The following is a 22,221-nucleotide window of genomic DNA, read 5'->3' on the forward strand; positions in this document are numbered from 1 at the left end:
TATAGTCTCTACTAAATTTTATTTTACAGTTTGGCCCATACTTTAGACTACATATATCCTGCCGCATTATCTAGTACATAGCCTACACTCTAGAGTAGTGAATAATTTCGTGATAGTATTGACTTCAATATTATCGCTACGAGAAAACAAATAGTTCCACCTAATATTTAAATTACAAAATCTCTACATTTCTTAAGCTTTTATCAATAAATCAATTAATTTACATACAAGATTCCGCAGCTATTTATTATAAATAAAATAAACAAAGTAAATTTTTGCAAATACAATGTTAAATTTACTATTTATTTTATTATTGAACAAAGTTCAAATTACTTTTAATTGTATATATTTTAAATATGTATGTATATGTATATAATATACGTTGTATATGTATATAATATTGTTGCAATATTGATAGTAATTATTTATAGATTTAAATAAATTGAATTAAAGTAATTGCGTAATAATTTAAGTGCAAATTAATAGATCTTCTAGTTATAAAATACATATTGATTACACTTAGATTTAAAATAATAAAAAAAACAAATTAACAAAAAAATGTATGCACATGGTACGAAAACAAAATTGCACTTTATTGAAAATTTAATTTAATTTAAATGAAAGCAATAATAATAATAAAAACTTATTCTTGTTTTAAGAATAATAATAATAATAATAAAACATTTAAGCACTTTTAATTAAAAAAGAGAAATTAACTAGATAAGATATTAATTTAATATACATAAGGATCAGGAAAAGGTTATAAAGGAATTAAGATATTAAAAGCTGTAGAATAATTTCATTTGGGGAATTATTTAATAATATTTTTAAATGATTATCATTAATTAAATATTAAATGCTTATTGAGCTTTACTTAATGATGTTGGTGGTATCATTATGGAAGGTGTTGTTGGTTTTATCGAAGCAGTACTACTAGTACGACTAACTGACGCCGGCAATGATGATGTTACACTGCTCACATTTGTAGCCTTTATATAATTTAACAATTGTGGTCAATCTCGTTTTAAATTCACATATTGTGAAGTTTGTAATTTAATCTCCATAGAAGTTTTACCCGATAAGGTACCATTACGTTCCATTAGATTCCAAATGGAACCCATAAATATACAGAAGAGTATAATGGCAAATACTAAGAGTTTGAGCAATAAATATAAAGTCTTATAGCCAACGGGCACTGGAAATTCAGCCATTACTACGAGGCTAGCCAAGAGTATGGCAGCAATTGTAAAGTAAATAATACGATCAGTATTTAATTTCTTTAAATGAGCCTCACACAACTCAATCGATTCCTTGATAATGGCTAAACTTTTCGGCAATCGTGGCTCATCGCTGGGACATTCACCTTCTGAATGCATTGCCGAGGAATGTCCATTAGTTAGTACCGGGGTTTGTGGTGGTGTTAATTTAACATCCCGCATAGTGTTTTCTGCATCCTCGTCTTCTAGACAGGCATTTATATGTTGTATGGAACATGTATCACCATCTTGTTTCGGTTGCAATCTTAAACGCACCTGTACACCTTCGTGATCAGAATAACTGAATTTTTTTCCTGGCACACGATCCGGCAGCGGTAATTTATATTCTAATATAGATGTTTTGATTTTGTCTGCAGAACGTAAGAATATATGATCGATACGAAAACCTTTAGGATTGCGAGCTAGAACTTTTTTCGAGGTATATGAATTCTGTTTACTTTCATTAGTCGAGATCGTATCAGAGTTGCAGGAGTCTTTCATCTGGGAGGTATAGAGTAGGACTCTGTAAGTAGGGTAAGAGAATGTAAGAATAAATTAATTTAATTTTATAATTAAATGTTCAATGAAAATTTAAATTTTCAATGAAAATTTAAATGTTTAATGAAAATTTTAATTTTTAATGAAAATTTTAATTTAAATGAAAATTTCAATTTTAAATAAAAATTTAAATATTTAATGAAAATTTTAATTTTTAATGAAAATTTTAATTTTAATAAAAATTTTAATTTTAATGAAAATTTAAATTTTGAATAAAAATTTCAATTTTTGGTGAAAATTTCAATTTTTAATGAAAATTTCAATTTTTAATGAAAATTTAATTTTTTAATGAAAATTTCAATTTTTAATGAAAATTTCAATTTTTAATGAAAATTTCAATTTTTAATGAAAATTTCAATTTTTAATGAAAATTTCAATTTTTAATGAAAATTTAAATTTTTAACGAAAATTTCAATTTTTAACAACAATTTAATTTAATAAAAATTTGATTTTTTTTAATAAAAATTTGATTTCTTTATAAAAATTTAATTTTTTAAGCAAATTTTAAATTTTCATCAAATTTTCATTTTATTATACAATCTAGTCTGGGCAATAGTGTAGTGGAGCCTAGACTATAGTCTAGTCTATAGCCTGGACTATAGTCTAGTCTATAGCCTGGACTATAGTCTAGTCTATAGCCTGGACTATAGTCTAGTCTATAGCCTGGACTATAGTCTAGTCTATAGCCTGGACTATAGACTAGTCTATAGCCTGGACTATAGTCTAGTCTATAGCTTGGACTATAGTCTAGTTTATAGTCTGGACTATAGTCTAGTCTATAGCCTGGACTATAGTCTAGTCTATAGCCTGGACTATAGTCTAGTCTATAGCCTGGACTATAGTCTAGTCTATAGCCTGGACTAGTCTAGTCTATAGCCTTGACTATAGTCTAGTCTATAGCCTGGACTTTAGTCTAGTCTATAGCCTGGACTTTAGTCTAGTCTATAGCCTTAACTATAGTCTAGTCTATAGCCTGGACTATAGTCTAGTCTATAGCCTGGACTAGACTATAGTCTAGTCTATAGCCTGGACTATAGTCTAGTCTATAGCCTTTAGCATGGACTTAAGTCTGTTCTAAATTCGCAGTCTATAGTCTGGACTATAGTCTAGTCTATATTCTGCACTTTAGTCTGGTCTGTAATCTGGTATATAGTCTGGACTATAGTTTATTCTATAGTCTCGCCTCTAGTCTATTATCTGGACTATAGTCAAGTCTATAATCTGGGCTATGGTTTAGTCTACATTCTCGAGAATAAACTAGTCAATATTCAGAACTATAGTCCACACCATAGTGTAGTTTAGTGTGTAGCCTTGACGATTGTGTAGTCTATAGTTTAGACTATATTCTGGTATACAGTTTAGAGTCTATCTATCTATCTATCTATCTATCTATCTATCTATCTATCTATCTATCTATCTATCTATCTATCTATCTATCTATCTATCTATCTATCTATCTATCTATCTATCTATCTATCTATCTATCTATCTATCTATCTATCTATCTATCTATCTATCTATCTATCTATCTATCTTTCTATCTATCTATCTATCTATCTATCTATCTATCTATCTATCTATCTATCTATCTATCTATCTATCTATCTATCTATCTATCTATCTATCTATCTATCTATCTATCTATCTATCTATCTATCTATCTATCTATCTATCTATCTATCTATCTATCTATCTATCTATCTATCTATCTATCTATCTATCTATCTATCTATCTATCTATCTATCTATCTATCTATCTATCTATCTATCTATCTATCTATCTATCTATCTATCTATGCTAGATTACTGTCTACAGTAGTCAAAATTCTGTACTTAGTATACTCTGGTATTATTTTCAAAATTGGGACCTCTGTCCTGGCAGAGCTTTTTTTTGATTACAATTAATATACTACGTCAGAACAGTTATTCTAAAAAATAACCAAAGACCTTTTATTTAGAAAAAAAACCAGGTCAGATAATATGCCTTTGTTTTCCTCACAACAGTATAATTTTAAAAATCTTATCAATTTCTTAAATAACAACTTACTTGTAACAAATATCCGTTGGTTTTGTATTTAAATCCCCTGCCAAGACTTGTACGGCCGCATCCCAACGTGTAGCCTCTATAAATTGAGCAGTATCAAATGCTTGGATAACACGATGTGTCAAGTAATCATCATTTTTAATATTATATTCAGCATGTAACTACAAAGGGATAAAATAAACAATAAATAGAAACTGATAGAGCAAAGTATTTTTAAATGAAAATACAAAAGATAACAGCCATTGCATATAGTATTGCTTTTGTTTAAAGAAATTATTTTTAAAAATTTCTTTAGACAATGTACCTATAAATAAGTACCTACATGAGCATTGTAAACGTGTACATAGAGATCACCAACTCGTATTCTACACATGCCCACACCCTTGCCACCAAACCAGTCGGCGTGTTGTATACGATGACAATAACCATTCACGGTCCAGGAATGAAATAGACTAGTAACAATGGGATATTTTGATAAAACCAATAAGCCAGCACCAATCACACCACTTTAAGAAAAGATAAAGAAAAAGAAAACAAAACAACAAAGTAGCAATTTATATAATAACATTTTATAATTAAATAACTTTTATAGATTACCTATAGAAATAATGAGCATAAGGCAATACAGCTTTTGTTAGCTCCTGCAAGGTGGCACTATCTTTTTCTGTCCACACCTCTTGCAGCGAAACAATATCATATTTCCCACTACCCAACTCCTTGCCAATATGTTGCATACGCTCCGCTCTATCCGCAGAGACAAAAGGTATGCCCCTGTAATAAAATAAACAATAAATTATTAAATTATTTGAAAAAAATCACACAACCATGACCTTTCCTTATTAGTTTATTAATTTCATTAACAAGGAAAACACACTAAACAAAATCTTCCGCTTATACATAATTTCTATGTCAACAACCTCACCACCAGCTGCTGAGGGGGGCGCTTTACTTTCTTGAAATTTTAATAAAAAACTTCAACTTACCAAACATTTAAGGTTAAAATACTTAATTCCAAAGAGACCATTGTTTACTTCAAAATAAAATCAATTTTTAAATTAAAAAAATCTTAACACACATGCCCTTAAAAACAAATTAATAACACAAAACACGATTTTTATACAATTTTTTTTTTGTTTAATTTCTTTTTCGAAAATATATTTTTTTTTATTCCTATTGATAAATAAGTACAAACTAGTTGGAGCGAACTATTGAACACAACAGAAAACCACTACGAACGAGACATAACAAAAGAAAAACAAAAAAATACAAGCCAGCAAAATCAAATAAACAAAAGTTTAAGAGAGAAAGAGTAAAAAATACACGCAAACAAAATAAAAACAAAGAAAAAACAAACAAAACAATAACAAATACAAATTGTTTATCTTTGGCTACGTTTTCCTTGTGATTACAAACAGTGTTGTCTACACATTTTAGGAACAATAAACGACAGAAATTAAAATATGTCTCTATAATCTAAACTAGGGTTCTATAGTTGAAACGAAAAGTCGACTTTTCGACTTTTTTCATTTAGTTAAAAGTCGACTTTTCGACTTTTTGCATTTTATGAAAAGTCGATTTTTCGACTTTTCAACTTTTTTCATTTAAATAAAAGTCGACTTTTAGACTTTTCGACTATAAGTATTTTATAAATAGTCGACTTTTCGACTTTTTTCGACTTTTTGACTATTTTCGACTTCTTTCTACTTTTTTCCGACTATTTTTTGACTTTTTTTGAGTTTTTCCTACTATTTTAGAGTTTTTGACTTTTTTTTCCACTTTTTTAAAATTTTTGACTATTTTTGACTTGTTTCTACAATTTTCGATTTTTCGACTTTTTCCGACTTTTTCCGACTTTTCGACTTTTTTCGACTTATCGACTTTTTTCGACTTTCAGACTTTCAGACTTTTCGACTTTTATTCACAAAGTCGACTTTTCGACTTTTTTCACAGACGATAGTCGAACAAAATAGTCGACTTCGACTTTTTTCGACAAAAAGTCGATTGTTCGAAAGTCGATTTATAGAACCCTAATCTAAACTAAATTAAGGTGTAAAGCTGGAGGTCCACACTACGCGTCTTCGCGGCAAAGCATTTCGTGCTTTTCACACGTTCTTTGCATCCTACGCATCAAGTTACATGCTACGCTTCTTAAGCGTCAAATTTTTGCTTTATTTACAAAGAACTTCGCGTTTTTTTTTAAGTTTTTTGTTTATATTTTCACAATTTAACTCGTTTTAGTTATTAAAATTGATAAATACACATTAAAAATAGAATATAAATTGTCAAAATCAGCTGACATATTCGTGCGCCGCTTATGACGCTTACAAAAGTAGAAAGTAGATCTACTTTAAGCATTCTACGCGTCAAGGCATCCTACGCTTTTGTGCTTGTAACTTCTAGCACACAACAACATTGATTCAACTTTTTTGACAGCCGCGTAGAATGCGAAGAAGCATAGAACGCGTGGTGTGGACCTCCAGCTTAAGTACACAACACGCGTTGTACGCGGCAGCGCGTTATAGGCTTCTGTCAAAAAAAGTTGAAATAGTGTATTTTCATTTAACAAGTTACACACTGCAGTTTGTAACGCGTCTGCCGCAAAAAGTTCAGCAACTTTCAACTGTTGAGGAGTCGGCAGCTGATCAGGGTTGTATTTTGTTTTGTGTAGAGAATAAAAAATAAACTAAAATTAAATAAATTTCACCAACAATGAATGAAAACAAGTAAGAAAGTATAGTCGGGCGTGGCCGACCATATAATACCCTACACCAGTTATGAATATTAAATGTGATTTATTTTTCATAATAAAACATTTATCATAGATATTCCCTTGTTCCGATACATTTAAGCAATTTATTGATGAAAAACTAATTTTCTGAAAGAGGCTTTATATGGGGGCTAGGGGCAAATATGGACCAAGCCCGATAAAATTTTGCGAATATATTTATATTTACATAATATTTTATTGTGGTGAATTTCATCGGGATATTTGTGTTTATAAGTTAATTTGGGACATTCAAGTAATTTTCTTTAGGGGACTTTGTATGGGAGCTAGGGTCAAATGGGGCCTGATCTTTATGAAATTTGGCAGGGTTATCAAGACTTCTATAAAACTTAGTTGTGCCATAATTTATCGATATATCTGTATATCTAACATAATTATGAGCTCAGAAGCCCTTTTCGGGGGGTTCTGTTCTATGGGGGCTAGGTGAAATAATGGACCGATTTTAACCATTTTCAATAGGCTTCGTCCTTGGGTCAAATAAAACGTGCGTGCTAAATTTCATCCAATTATCTTGAAAATTGCGACCTGTAGCTTGCGCACAAGGTTTACATGGACAGCCAGCCAGCCAGCCAGGCGGACGGACGGACATAGCTTAATCGACACAGAAAACGATTCTAAGCCGATTGGTATACTTTAAGGTGGGTCTAGGACGAATATTTTTGTATGTTACAAACATCAGCACAAATCCAATATACCCTCCCCACTAAAGTGGTGTAGGGTATAAATATTAAAAAATAAACAAAATCTTAAAATGTTGATTTTTAAAACAGTAATAGTCTTAAAAAACATTAAAAGAAAGATCAAAATGAAGCGTTGTGTGTAACTTGCCGCTTATAAAGCGCGAAAAGTTTGAAAAGCGTAAAACGCGTTGCCGCCTCACGCGTGTTGTGTACTTCCACCTTAAATGTTATTGCAGTCAAGACCGTTTAGACCGGTGTGTCTAAATTTTTACATTTTTGTCTATTTAGATCATAATTTTGAGTTCACAGCTACAGTAAATGGTTATTTCCAAAGTTCTTTTTTAAAATTTGATGTCGCTGCTGGCTAAAAATGATAATATCCTGCGATATCCTTCGAAAACACTTTTTCTTTTTTTCATTTTAAATTATCAATATACCTCAAAATATAATGTGTAGTAAAGTCATATCCATAAAAAGTCCAGCAGTTTAGTTTTGTGCGTGAAAGGGTTTTAAGTGCAGTTCGAAATAAAACGGGTAAAGTTTTTGTAGATCATAAAATTAAGTAGCATTTTATGCAATTAAAAGAATATGAATTAAGCTATGTATAAACGGTTTTCAGATCTTACAACATTGGCAGATCTCTTCTCACTTTAAGTTACAGAAACACTTTTTACTCACAAATCGAGAAACGATGGAATTTTTTGTTTCACACTTCTCGATGTGAGAACTTCTCACTAAAAGTTACAGAAACGGGGTACTGGCAATGTAATTGCAATGTACTTACAATGAAAAGTTGTTAGCAACAGGTAAATTGTCAGTTCAGACGGTTGTAAGAAAACCTTAAAAGTTGTAAAAAAACCTTAAAATTTCAATTGTCAGACAATAAATTTATCTGTAAAAAAAAATGTCAGTTCACACTGTTGTCAGAATGTTCTATGGCAAAAGTTTGCAGATCTTATTTTAGCTACATATGTTCTTTTAATTCCAATATTAAACATTTATCTGACAATGCTTCCATTTCCATTTCCACATCTGACAATAAAAATTGTCAGACAATTATCTGGCAATGGCAACGTAATATGTTAGATGTCTGACAATATTTTCGTTATACAATATACTGAGAATACTTTTTCTATCAAAGTTGCAAGACACGGTTGTTAGACATTTACTGAACATTTTTCTGCCAACGTTGTAAGATCTGACAACCATGTATACACTGCTTAACAACGACGAATGCAGATGCATCAAGTTTTACTGGTACCTCGTATGGACTAATGGACAAGATATTTATAGGATTCACAATTTAAGAATTTTGACACCGATTTGATAGAACATGTTTTACCCATAAGAACATAATGCAGCATGATTTAATTTTAATGGCATATTTTAACAATAAGAGCTTGATATGATTTTAATAGCATATTTTAGGCATATTTCAAGCTCTTCTCTTTAAGCGAATATTTCTTTATGTTTCATTTTTTAATTTTCAAAAGTTTTAAAGTCTTTTTTTACCAAGTTTTTAATTTTTTTTATTCACCATCAAAAAAATGGTGGGTATATCGATTAAGTTATTCCGTTTATAACATTGGACGTAGATCCAATAGATGATATATATATTCTGAGCCTTATTAAATTCTAAGGTATCTTGCCATGTCTGTCTGTGAAAAGCACATAGGAAGAAATTTTGCATACTTCTCTATAAGGTTTGTTTGGTATTTGAGCAATATATGTCCACGAATTCACCTGGACCCCAGAATACAGTTTAAAGTGTCATAAATAATTTAACTAGGCAGCATTCATTACAAAATTTTGCACGGATCATAAGTGACCCTAACCCCATATAAAGTCCCCTTCATAAAATTACTCTAAAGCTTATAACTGGCTTAATAATGGCTGTATAGTGGAGAAATTTCCCGTTAGTTCTTATAAAACCAGAAACCAAAATCTTTTACCCCTTCATAAGATCCACTTTAGTAAATTATTTTAATGCTTCAAATACAATGAAATTCGACACAAACTAATTTGTAGAAACCAAAATCTCTCTATCAAAATTCCGACCATATCCCTGACTATATCCCTCATACAAGGACACCAGCTCAAATATAACCATTATTGCAAAAAATTCGTTTATAAAATTGATTGAGTTGAGAAAAAATTCGTCAAAAATTTCTTTTCGTGAAATAAAACTATCAGTTTCAAATTCCCGGTCCAAAATTGCCTTAAGTCCTCATAAACATCCTCAGATCTAAGCCTATATATTAGGCCGCCTTTCAAAATATACTGACTATATTATACTACATGAGATTTTACAATTTTTTTATCTTTTAAATAAAAACGATATTCATTTATAACATTTGACATCACTCCTTTTTTATTTTGTCTCTTATTCCCACATTCTCATCGTTATTGTTGCCACCTTGTTCATTTGAAAAACAGCTGTTACAATTTTGTTTACAGTGTTGATAAACGGATTTTATTTCAAATTAAAAAATCACTACTATTGTTAACGGTTAAATGCTAAACGTTTATATACCAAATGTTAAATATGAAAAAAGTAAAGAATATGAATTAAAAAACAGCTATATTATAGAATTCTTCTATAGTATCACTTTATCTGTTGAATAAATCCTGCAAATGACTATATTCTAGATTAGAATGTAATGCAAACTATTGATTACAGTATAGCTCTGATCTACAGTCTGAACGACAATCTTGTGTATAATCTGGTCTATAGTTTAGTTTATAGTCTAGTCTACAGTCAGAACTATAGTCTGGACGAAAGTCTAGTCTATAATCTGGACTAAAGTCTAGTCTATAGTCGGGACTGAAGTCTAGTATATATACTAGACAATAATCCTGTCTATATTTTAGACTATTATCTACTCTATAGTCTGGAGTCTGGTCTATAGTTTGGATTAAAATCTAGTCTATAGTCTGGATTAAAGTCTAGTCTATATTCTAGCCTACTGTCTGGACTGAAGCCTAGTCCATATTTTTTACTATTATCTAGTCTATAGTTTGGACTAAAATCTATTCCATAGTCTGGACTGAATTTTATACTACATTCTAGACTATAATCTAGTCTATAGTCTGGAGTATAGTCTAGTCCACAGACTGACCTATAGTCTAGTATAAAGTCTGGACACTGTAGAGTGACACTCTAAATCTGACTTATACCTACTGTTTACTACAACAATCTGGCAACTCAAATAAATGTTAAAAGCTTTTTCAAAACAGCTTTTGCTGGAAAACGTTACTTTTTTGAATTCAAAAATAAATTTACTAATATATTTTTATTTTTCTTTATTTTATTCAATGTTATTTACAATTTTATATTTAAAAATCAATCAATAACGTTATTAATATTACGATTAATGCTAATTAACAATTTATATTTGTTTATTTGATTAAATATTAAATTAAGTACATACTTTTAAAATAATTCCCTACACGTACAAGTATAACAGTATTTTCTTACAGTGTATTTTTACAAAATTTTCACTTGTGTAATTTGTGTGTTGACTGGGTCTATTTTCTTTTTTAATTTATTTCTTTAAAATTAGTACGTTTACATTCACATTTATACAAGGATTATTTTTCTAATAATTTCAAATTATTATTTGAGTTTTTACTTGACTATTGTTGTATATATTTTTGTTTGTTAAAAATAGTTTAAAACTATTTATGAACTTGTAGTTTATAAACGATTCCTTTTGGAAATTTCTTCGTTTACTGGTTATTATGGCATTCTCATAGATTTTAAATTAAATTTTTAATACAGCTTAACTAAATTAGTTGTTAAATAATAATTAAAACTTAAAACTAAATTTTAAAAGAAGAAAATAAAATAGAAAAGAAAACATACGAACTAGCAAGTCACTTGCAGCAGGTACGTTTTAAATACAATTCATGTTGTTTATTATTATTATTATTTTTATTTGAAATGTCTTTTGAATTCTTTCAATATTCTCGCTTAATTTTCGTTACATTTTGAGTTTCGTTACTGTGTGTGTGTCTTTTGAAAAGTTTTCAATAGCGATTACTTTCTCTATCCGAATATTTACCACTCATTTTACTAACCGAATAACGATCCGAATAGGCATCATATTTATCTGCTTTATAATTGATTTCTTGCGGTGTATAACCAATATTCTTTTGCCAGTGTCGTGTCCAATAGAGATCTTCGTTGCGTACTTGCGATGGTGTTTTTGCATCTCGGCACACATACACACAATAGACCATGCAACCGATTAAGGTTAAAAATCCGAATATTAAAAATATTATACCAAGAATCCTAGAAGATAAAGGAGAAAATGGAGATAAGAACTGTGATATATTTTTGTAAGTGATCTGGACTATAGAATATAGACTAGACTATAGACTAGACTATAGACTAGACTATAGACTAGACTATAGACTAGACTATAGACTAGACTAGACTATAGACTAGACTATAGACTAGACTATAGACTAGACTATAGACTAGACTATAGACTAGACTATAGACTGGACTATAGACTAGACTATAGACTAGACTATAGACTAGACTATAGACTAGACTATAGACTAGACTATAGACTAGACTATAGACTAGACTATAGACTAGACTATAGACTAGACTATAGACTAGACTATAGACTAGACTATAGACTAGACTATAGACTAGACTATAGACTAGACTATAGACTAGACTATAGACTAGACTATAGACTAGACTATAGACTAGACTATAGACTAGACTATAGACTAGACTATAGACTAGACTATAGACTAGACTATAGACTAGACTATAGACTAGACTATAGACTAGACTATAGACTAGACTATAGACTAGACTATAGACTAGACTATAGACTAGACTATAGACTAGACTATAGACTGAGACTATAGACTAGACTAATAGACTAGACTATAGACTAGACTATAGACTAGACTATAGACTAGACTATAGACTAGACTATAGACTAGACTATAGACTAGACTATAGACTAGACTATAGACTAGACTATAGACTAGACTATAGACTAGACTATAGACCTAGACTATAGACTAGACTATAGACTAGACTATAGACTAGACTATAGACTAGACTATAGACTAGACTATAGACTAGACTATAGACTAGACTATAGACTATACTATAGACCTAGACTATAGACTAGACTATACTAGACTATAGACTATAGACTAGACTATAGACTAGACTATAGACTAGACTATAGACTAGACTAGAGACTATAGACTAGACTAAGACTAGACTATAGACTAGACTATAGACTAGACTATAGACTAGACTATAGACTAACTATAGACTAGACTATAGACTATAGACTAGACTATAGACTAGACTATAGACTAGACTATAGACTAGACTATAGACTAGACTATAGACTAGACTATAGACTAGACTATAGACTAGACTATAGACTAGACTATAGACTAGACTATAGACTAGACTATAGACTAGACTATAGACTAGACTATAGACTAGACTATAGACTAGACTATAGACTAGATAGACTAGACTATAGACTAGACTATAGACTAGACTATAGACTAGACTATAGACTAGACTATAGACTAGACTATAGACTAGACTATAGACTAGACTATAGACTAGACTATAGACTAGACTATAGACTAGACTATAGACTAGACTATAGACTAGACTATAGACTAGACTATAGACTAGACTATAGACTAGACTATAGACTAGACTATAGACTAGACTATAGACTAGACTATAGACTAGACTATAGACTAGACTATAGACTAGACTATAGACTAGACTATAGACTAGACTATAGACTAGACTATAGACTAGACTATAGACTAGACTATAGACTAGACTATAGACTAGACTATAGACTAGACTATAGACTAGACTATTAGATTAGACTTTATAGTTCTGTTTATAGATAACACTAGGATATAGACAAGACTATAAAGCAGACTATAGACTACATTACAGTCCAGACTATAAACAAGACTAAAGTCCAGTCTGTTCCCATTTCCTAACATTACTTACCACACATAGAATGGCTCATACAATTGCACCACGATGACAAAACCCAACGTAACCAATATGATGCCCAAATTTAGCAGCAGCATTAAACAACAAACACCTTTAACGTTGGGACAGAAAGGATTTGGAGCTGACATCGTTTCAATTTTAGCTCCACGCTTTGTAGTGCTGCGAGCACTACGACCAGTTTTTGCAGTACTGGCTACAGAATAAACACTTCTGGGAGCTCTCGAAGGAGGACGATGACTATAGCGACTAAAAAGATATAATTAAATCGATTTAAATTCCAAAAATCAAAAATGAACCAAATACCTTATTTCTGAGGGAGCCTTATAAGCAGCACTCGTTACATATATATCACTGCCCGCATCACCGCCATGATCATAACTCAGGGCAGAAGGTGCCCTAGGAGGCAGGCGTGTTGGTGGTGGACCATTTAATGAGCGTGGACCGCCACTGTCCACCACTGATTGATTATAATGACCATTCGTTGAGCCATTCGTATGACCATTAATGCGTGTTTTCCTTGACGAATGATAGTGGCCCTGAGGTGAGGTACGTTCGTGTGCTATCGTATACTCGGACATTGTACGTTCAGAGGGAGCACGGTGAGATTCTTCGCCATCGGTGGAATAGCCACGATTCGAATGAACATATGGTGGATCGGGCGTTAAGCGACCATGAGTGGCCACATAGTGACCACCTTTTATTCTAATGCGAAAAAATACAAAATTAATTAAATTTTTAGTAGAACGATTAAGAACTTACTTTTTGACGCGCCTTTCATGCATGATTTGAGATTATATAGGTAAAGCCAGAAAATAGAATTAACAAATTTACAAAAGTTGTTTGCCGAGCTTTAGTACCACTGAGCCGTTTTAATGAAAATTATCCAAAAATTTTCATTAATAGTTTCAATTTGCCAAAAATTTCATTTCATGGTTTCTGCAACATAGAGAGAGAAAGAGAGAGATTATTAAAAAGTACTGTCTACTTTTAGGAGCAATTACATTTTAAATATATTTGCCTAACTTAAGGGTTATGTTAAGTAAATATTTAATATTCTTGTCAAAATGTCAACTTAATTAGAAAAGTTATTGCGTAAGGTTTCAGTTATACCCCATATTTAGCTTTAACTTATTTATTTTTTCAGACTCATATGAGAATTTATTAAAGTTAACTTTTAAACTTTGTTTTATTTTTAATTGTCGAAAATCCATTTTTGTTTATTTCTTAAACACAATTATTTAGCACAGGTTTATTAAAAAGTTTTAATTTTTTCACCTCTCTAGTAGAATTTCAGGTTTTAATTGCATAAAATGGTAATAAAAGTTTTTAATTTAATTTATTGCAAGTTCAAAGTTTCAAATTCAATAGTTCATATAAGTAAATAAATGAAATTTTTGTTTAAACAAATTAACTATTGCATGAACTCTAATAAAATGGATTAAAAGACCCGACACATTTTGCCCATATTCCCTAAAAGAAAGTTTCCCTTCAATTCTGATAAAAGTATATTTTCAAAATTAAATTCCATATTTTTTAAATGCAGCTTATACTTTTCTTTATGTTTTATTATAAACAATTACTACCATAATAATTCTCTAACAAATACTCAAAGGTCATTCAAAATGTTATTTCCTTTTTTAATGGCAGTGTCACTTTAAAATGAAAGAAAAAAGCCACATAAAAGTTTATAACCATTTTTGTTTTCGAACTGGAACGAAAAACACCATCAAAAGCAAATAATCGTAGGAAAAAAACAAATTCTTAACTCTAGTTGTCAGAAAACAATTTCTTTACCTTTAAAGCCAAAACAAAACAAGTAAAAGCCGTAAAAATTAAAATAGGGCTACCCTTCTTATGGAGAAAATGTTTCAAAGGGGAAAATAAAAAAATACTTTCAATTACAGACATCATTCTAATTTGCTCTATCGAGCAGATTATAGTCCGATCTATAGTTTAGACAATAGTCTGCTATATAATGCAAACGGAAGTCTTTATACTTTAGATGATAGTCTGCTACAGATTAGATTCAGACTTTAGTCTGGTCTATAGTACGAACTATAATGTATCAATAGTCCATAGTTTCTCTATAGTCTGGACTAATGAGACTATAGTCTGCTCTATGGTCTACATATATTATAGTCTACGCTAGAACAGAGCCAGAACTGACCTAGAACTTAACATGAACTTAACATGAACTAGAACTGAACTATAACTGAACTAGAACTGAACTTGAACTGAACTTGAACTGATCTAGAACTGAACTAGAACTGAACTAGAACTGAACTAGAACTGAATTAGAACTGAACTAGAACTGAACTAGAACTGAACTAGAACTGAACTAGAACTGAACTAGAACTGAACTAGAGCTGAACTAGAACTGAACTAGAACTGAACTAGAACTGAACTAGAACTGAACTAGAACTGAACTAGAACTGAACTAGAACTGAGCTAGAACTGAACTAGAACTGAACTAGAACTGAACTAGAACTGAACTAGAACTGAACTAGAACTGAACTAGAACTGAACTAGAACTGAACTAGAACTGAACTAGAACTGAACTAGAACTGAACTAGAACTGAACCAGAACTGAACTAGAACTGAACTAGAACTGAACTAGAACTGAACTAGAACTGAACTAGAACTGAACTAGAACTGAACTAGAACTGAACTAGAACTGAACTAGAACTGAACTAGAACTGAACTAGAACTGAACTAGAACTGAACTATAACTGAACTATAACTGAACTAGAACTGAACTAGAACTGAACTAGAACTGAACTAGAACTGAACTGAACTAGAACTGAACTAGAACTGAACTAGAACTGAACTAGAACTGAACTAGAACTGAACTAGAACTGAACTAGAACTGAACTAGAACTGAACTAGAACTGAACTAGAACTGAACTAGAACTGAACTAGAACTGAACTAGAACTGAACTAGAACTGAACTAGAACTGAACTAGAACTGAACTAGAACTGAACTAGAACTGACAGAACTGAACTAGAACTGAACTAGAACTGAACTAGAAACTGAACTAGAACTGAACTAGAACTGAACTAGAACTGAACTAGAACTGAACTAGAACTGAACTAGAGACTGAACTAGAACTGAACTAGAACTGAACTAGAACTGAACTAGAACTGAACTAGAACTGAACTAGAACTGAACTAGAACTGAACTAAGAACTAGCTAGAACTGAACTAGAACTGAACTAGAACTGAACTAGAACTGAACTAGAACTGAACTAGAACTGAACTAGAACTGAACTAGAACTGAACTAGAACTGAACTAGAACTGAACTAGAACTGAACTAGAACTGAACTAGAACTGAACTAGAACTGAACTAGAACTGAACTAGAGCTGAACTAGAACTGAACTAGAACTGAACTAGAACTGAACTAGAACTGCACCAAATTTTCTCAGTAGAAAAACCCTAAAAGAAACCCCTAATTTTATTGGAAAATAAACGTAAGAGTTTTAGAAAGATTTAAGCGAAAAAAATTATGAGCTATTGCAATACATACTTTAAGACTCTTATTTGTCAATGACATTAGAAGAGGATTAATAGAAGTGATAAATGTATGTATGTGGACATACACGCACTACTAAAAAGGGGGGGTTAGAGTGACAAAATAATTGTTGTGTCAAATTCAAAGGACCGTTCAAGTTAATAAAGTGAAAACAAGGTTCGTGAAAAAAACAATACAGCAACCAAGAAGGGTGAGGATTCAGTTGTGGTCGGAATGCTACGTATTCCATTTCCAAATTTCATTCGGACAATTTCTAGTTTTAGTTGAATTATTTGGCTAAAATAGTAAATGCAAGCACAACAAGCTCCAAACTAGACCTCTTGTAGGGTTAATTCTAAAGTATAAAATCCTTATATTTAGTAAAATTTACAAAACAAAAACATACTTGTTTCCACATGTCATAAACTTAACGCCTTCACCTCACTAACACTTTTTTTTGCGTTAGCGTTTACCACATTCGAAATGCCACAATCTAAGACTAAGACTAGGGTCGGTCAGATGTTAAAACTAAAGCTCTTAGAAAATACAACTCAATACATTTTATATTTATTTTATATGTTAATAGAAATAAATAATACTTATGTATGTACTATATGTACTTGTACATTCCGAACATTTAGTGGATACTAAAAATCAACAACAACAGCAGGAGAAATACATCAAATTTATTTAAGTAATGAGATATCAAGGTTTCAATGTTAGTGGGTAGTTTGCTGCGGATAAAAAAGCAGCAAAAATTTAGAATCACTTTTATTTTTATTTCCGTCTTAAAAGTTTATGTGGTGGTTACAAAAATTTCAATGTTACAAGATGTAATTTGATGATGTTTGATGTAATATTTACATACACGCGTATATGAACATAAACAGTGATGGAAAAATAATTTGCAATATGAATTTTAAGCGTAAGAACTAAGTAAGAGCCTACTAAGTACATACCATGACTTCAGTAAGCTATGAGGTAAGCGCTAAAACAAATGGAGAGGCATAGTGCTTACGCTCTTTCTCTCTATCCAAAAAATCTATAATATTTTCTACTTAATTTTAAACTTAAGATGCTATTTATTTTAACTAGGCTGTTAGTTCACCTTCAATTTCATTAATACTTTAATATTAATTCAAAATTATTGTTATTTCTCCAGACGGTACATATGTATGCCAAGTAAATACTTCAAAAACGTACGTTTTACTCAAATTACAGGCCATATAATTTTACTCCTGAAAAAAGGTTGATTTCAACAAAAAAAGGAAGAAAAGATTATTTGGATAATTTGCGGTATTTTCATCTAAACTCTGTTTATATATTTATTATATATGTTTTATTGTAAATGGGCTGATGTACTGTGTACGCCTTTGTAGGTCATGTTTAGCAGGAGCTATGACCAGGAACAAAATATTTTCGCAAATACAATAAAGACCTAAATGTAATTATACCTGAGGGAACCATATAAACATGAAAATAAAACCCCGCATAAAAACATTAGATTGAATTTCATAATAAAGATTAGGTATAAACGAGGCTGAATGGGGAGTCGTATATAAAAAAAAACGGAGACAATTGTTACACTGCATACCTTTGCATTATATGGAAATATAATTATATTATACTCATATAGTTTTTTGGGGATAATTAAAATTATTCTGTAACATTAAATGGTTAGTAGATCGGGCTGAATTACACCCAATTGTAATTTCGAAGATAGAGCAGACTAAAGCCTGGTGTATAGCTTCAAGTAAAGTGCAGATTGTAGTCTCGCTTACGAAATAAAATATAGGTTTTATAAAGTAAACTATAGGTTAAGACTCAACAGACTAAAATTTCGTCTGTAAAGCAGACTTTACTGCAGAGAGCAGCAGACTATAAGTTTTAGCCTCTAGCTGATTGTAGTCTACACTATGATATAGGTTTTAGTCTCGACTGTCTCTGACCAGACTATTGACTTGACTATAGACCAATGTATAGACCTGACTATAGATCAGACTATAGTTTTGACTATAGACCAGGCTATAGTCTTAACTATAAAATATACTGTAGTCTTAAGTATAGAATAGACTATAGCTTGGACTATAGAATAGACTATAGCGTGGACTATAGAATAGACTATTGTCTGGACTATAGAATAGACTATAGTCTGGACTATAGAATAGACTATAGTCTGGACTATAGAATAGACTATAGTTTGGACTATAGAATAGACTATAGTCTGGACTATAGAATATACTATAGTCTGGACTATAGAATAGACTATAGTCTGGACTATAGAACAGACTATAGTCTGGACTATAGAATAGACTATAGTCTGGACTATAGAATAGACTATAGTCTGGACTATAGAATAGACTATAGTCTGGACTATAGAATAGACTATAGTCTGGACTATAGACTAGACTATAGTCTGGATTATAGAATAGACTATAGAATAGACTATAGTCTGGACTGTAGAATAGACTATAGTCTGGACTATAGAATAGACTATAGTCTGGACTATAGAATAGACTATAGTCTGGACTATAGAATAGACTATAGTCTGGACTATAGAATAGACTATAGTCTGGACTATAGAATAGACTATAGTCTGGACTATAGATTATACTATAGTCTGGACTATAGAATAGACTATAGTGTGGACTATATAATAGACTATAGTCTGGACTATAGAATAGACTATAGTCTGGATTATAGAATAGACTATAGTATGGATTATATAATATACTATAGTATGGATTATAGAATAGACTATAGTCAGGACTATAGAATAGACTATAGTCTGGACTATAGAATAGACTATAGTCTGGACTATAGAATAGACTATAGTCTGGACTACAGAATAGACTACAGTCTGGACTATAGAATAGACTACAGTCTGGACTATAGAATAGACTACAGTCTGGACTATAGAATAGACTACAGTCTGGACTATAGAATAGACTACAGTCTGGACTATAGAATAGACTACAGTCTGGACTATAGAATAGACTATAGTCTGGACTATAGAATAGACTATAGTCTGGACTATAGAATAGACTATAGTCTGGACTATAGAATAGACTACAGTCTGGACTATAGAATGGACTACTGTCTGGACTATAGAATGGACTACAGTCTGGACTATAGAATAGACTATAGTCAGGACCATAGAATAGACTACAGTCTGGACTATAGAATAGACTATAGTCTGGACTATAGAATAGACTATAGTCTGGACTATAGAATAGACTATAGTCTGGACTATAGAATAGACTACAGTCTGGACTATAGAATAGACTATAGTCTGGACTATAGAATAGACTATAGTCTGGACTATAGAATAGACTACAGTCTGGACCATAGAATAGACTACAGTCTGGACTATAGAATAGACTACATAGAATAGACTACATTCTGGACTATAGAATAGACTACATTCTGGACTATAGAATAGACTACAGTCTGGACTATAGAATTGACTACAGTCTGGACTATAGAATAGACTACAGTCTAGATTTTAGAATAGACTACAGTCTGGACTATAGAATAGACTACAGTCTGGACTATAGAATAGACTATAGTCTGGACTATAGAATAGACTATAGTCTGGACTATAGAATAGACTACAGTCTGGACTATAGAATAGACTATAGTCTGGACTATAGAATAGACTATAGTCTGGACTATAGAATAGACTACAGTCTGGACCATAGAATAGACTACAGTCTGGACTATAGAATGGACTACAGTCTGGACTATAGAATAGACTATAGTCAGGACTATAGAATAGACTACAGTCTGGACTATAGAATAGACTATAGTCTGGACTATAGAATAGACTATAGTCTGGACTATAGAATGGACTACAGTCTGGACTATAGAATGGACTACAGTCTGGACTATAGAATAGACTATAGTCAGGACTATAGAATAGACTACAGTCTGGACTATAGAATAGACTATAGTCTGGACTATAGAATAGACTATAGTCTGGACTATAGAATAGACTATAGTCTGGACTATAGAATAGACTATAGTCTGGACTATAGAATAGACTACAGTCTGGACTATAGAATAGACTATAGTCTGGACTATAGAATAGACTATAGTCTGGACTATAGAATAGACTACAGTCTGGACCATAGAATAGACTACAGTCTGGACTATAGAATAGACTACATAGAATAGACTACATTCTGGACTATAGAATAGACTACATTCTGGACTATAGAATAGACTACAGTCTGGACTATAGAATTGACTACAGTCTGGACTATAGAATAGACTACAGTCTAGATTTTAGAATAGACTACAGTCTGGACTATAGAATAGACTACAGTCTGGACTATAGAATAGACTATAGTCTGGACTATAGAATAGACTATAGTCTGGACTATAGAATAGACTACAGTCTGGACTATAGAATAGACTATAGTCTGGACTATTGAATAGACTACAGTCTGGACTATAGAATAGACTATAGTCAGGATTATAGAATAGACTATAGTCTGGACTATAGAATAGACTACAGTCTGGACTATAGAATAGACTACAGTCTGGACTATAGAATGGACTTCAGTCTGGACTTTAGAATAGGCTATAGTCTGGACTATAGAATAGTCTATAGTCTGGACTATAGAATAGACTATAGTCTGGACTATAGAATAGACTATAGTCTGGACTATAGAATAGACTATTGTCTGGACTATAGAATAGACTACAGTCTGGACTATAGAGTAGACTATAGTCTGGACTATAGAATAGACTATAGTCTGGACTATAGTATGGAGTAAAAGACTATAGTCTGGACTATAGAATATACTATAGTCTGGACTGTAGTCTGGACTATAGTATGGTTTATAGAATAGACTATAGTCTGGACTATAGAATAGACTAAAGGGACTATAGAATAGACTACAGTCTGGACTATAGAATAGCCTATAGTCTGGATTATAGAATAGGCTATATTCAGGACTATAGTATGGACTATATAATATACTATAGTCTGGACTATAGAATAGACTATAGTGTGGACTATATTATAGACTATAGTCTTGACTATAGAATAGACTATAATCTGGACTGTAGTATAGACTATAGTCTGGACTAGAGAATAGACCATAGTCTGGACTATAGAATAGATTATAGTCTCGACTATAGTATAGACTTTAGTCTGGACTATAGAATAGACTATGGTGTGGACTATAGTCTGGACTATAGATTAAAGTCTCGACTGCTATAATAATTTTAAATATTTCTTATTAATTACAAAAATTATTTATTTTCAGATCGCAACAATTACAACCTGATATAAAGGTAAGTGTCTATGATCTACTATTCCCTGGGTGTTAATATAAAATTTGTTA

The 22,221-nt window shown here is 31.5% G+C and overlaps 2 protein-coding genes across 3 annotated transcripts in view; both read right to left on the reverse strand.

The window, feature by feature from the left end:
* Window positions 1-284: 284 nt before the first annotated feature.
* Window positions 285-5,114, reverse strand: LOC119605589 (putative neutral sphingomyelinase). The gene is made up of 5 exons (XM_037958795.1): window positions 4,842-5,114; window positions 4,456-4,629; window positions 4,181-4,364; window positions 3,862-4,019; window positions 285-1,779 (listed from the first exon to the last, which is right to left on the reverse strand). The coding sequence occupies exons 1-5, from the start codon at window positions 4,880-4,882 to the stop codon at window positions 1,014-1,016; spliced, it is 1,323 nt and encodes a 440-aa protein (XP_037814723.1). The 5' UTR covers window positions 4,883-5,114; the 3' UTR covers window positions 285-1,013.
* A 5,499-nt stretch (window positions 5,115-10,613) lies between these two features.
* The window catches only part of LOC119605591, a 150,065-nt gene continuing 138,457 nt past the window's right edge, over window positions 10,614-22,221 (reverse strand). For both annotated transcript variants that reach the window (XM_037958797.1, XM_037958796.1), the window contains 4 exons: window positions 14,117-14,293; window positions 13,661-14,059; window positions 13,352-13,603; window positions 10,614-11,617 (listed from right to left, as the gene is read on the reverse strand). In XM_037958797.1, coding sequence (XP_037814725.1) covers window positions 11,353-11,617; window positions 13,352-13,603; window positions 13,661-14,059; window positions 14,117-14,139 — 939 coding nt within the window. In that variant the 5' untranslated portion in view covers window positions 14,140-14,293 and the 3' untranslated portion in view covers window positions 10,614-11,352. The remainder of the gene's footprint in view (window positions 11,618-13,351; window positions 13,604-13,660; window positions 14,060-14,116; window positions 14,294-22,221) is intronic.

Source organism: Lucilia sericata, unplaced genomic scaffold (assembly GCF_015586225.1).
Source record: "Lucilia sericata isolate MDLA Ls3-8-SP2 unplaced genomic scaffold, ASM1558622v1 Contig000499F_arrow, whole genome shotgun sequence".
Lineage (NCBI taxonomy): Eukaryota > Metazoa > Arthropoda > Insecta > Diptera > Calliphoridae > Lucilia > Lucilia sericata.

Coding starts and splice junctions, on each gene's coding strand:
- LOC119605589 (XM_037958795.1), bottom strand. CDS start 4,882: ATGGTCTCTTTGGAATTAAGTATTTTAACCTTAAATGTTTG. Junction 4,365..4,455: donor TATGCTCATTATTTCTATAG/GTAATCTATAAA, acceptor CTTTTCTTAAAG/TGGTGTGATTGGTGCTGGCT. Junction 4,020..4,180: donor TACACGTTTACAATGCTCAT/GTAGGTACTTAT, acceptor ATCCCTTTGTAG/TTACATGCTGAATATAATAT.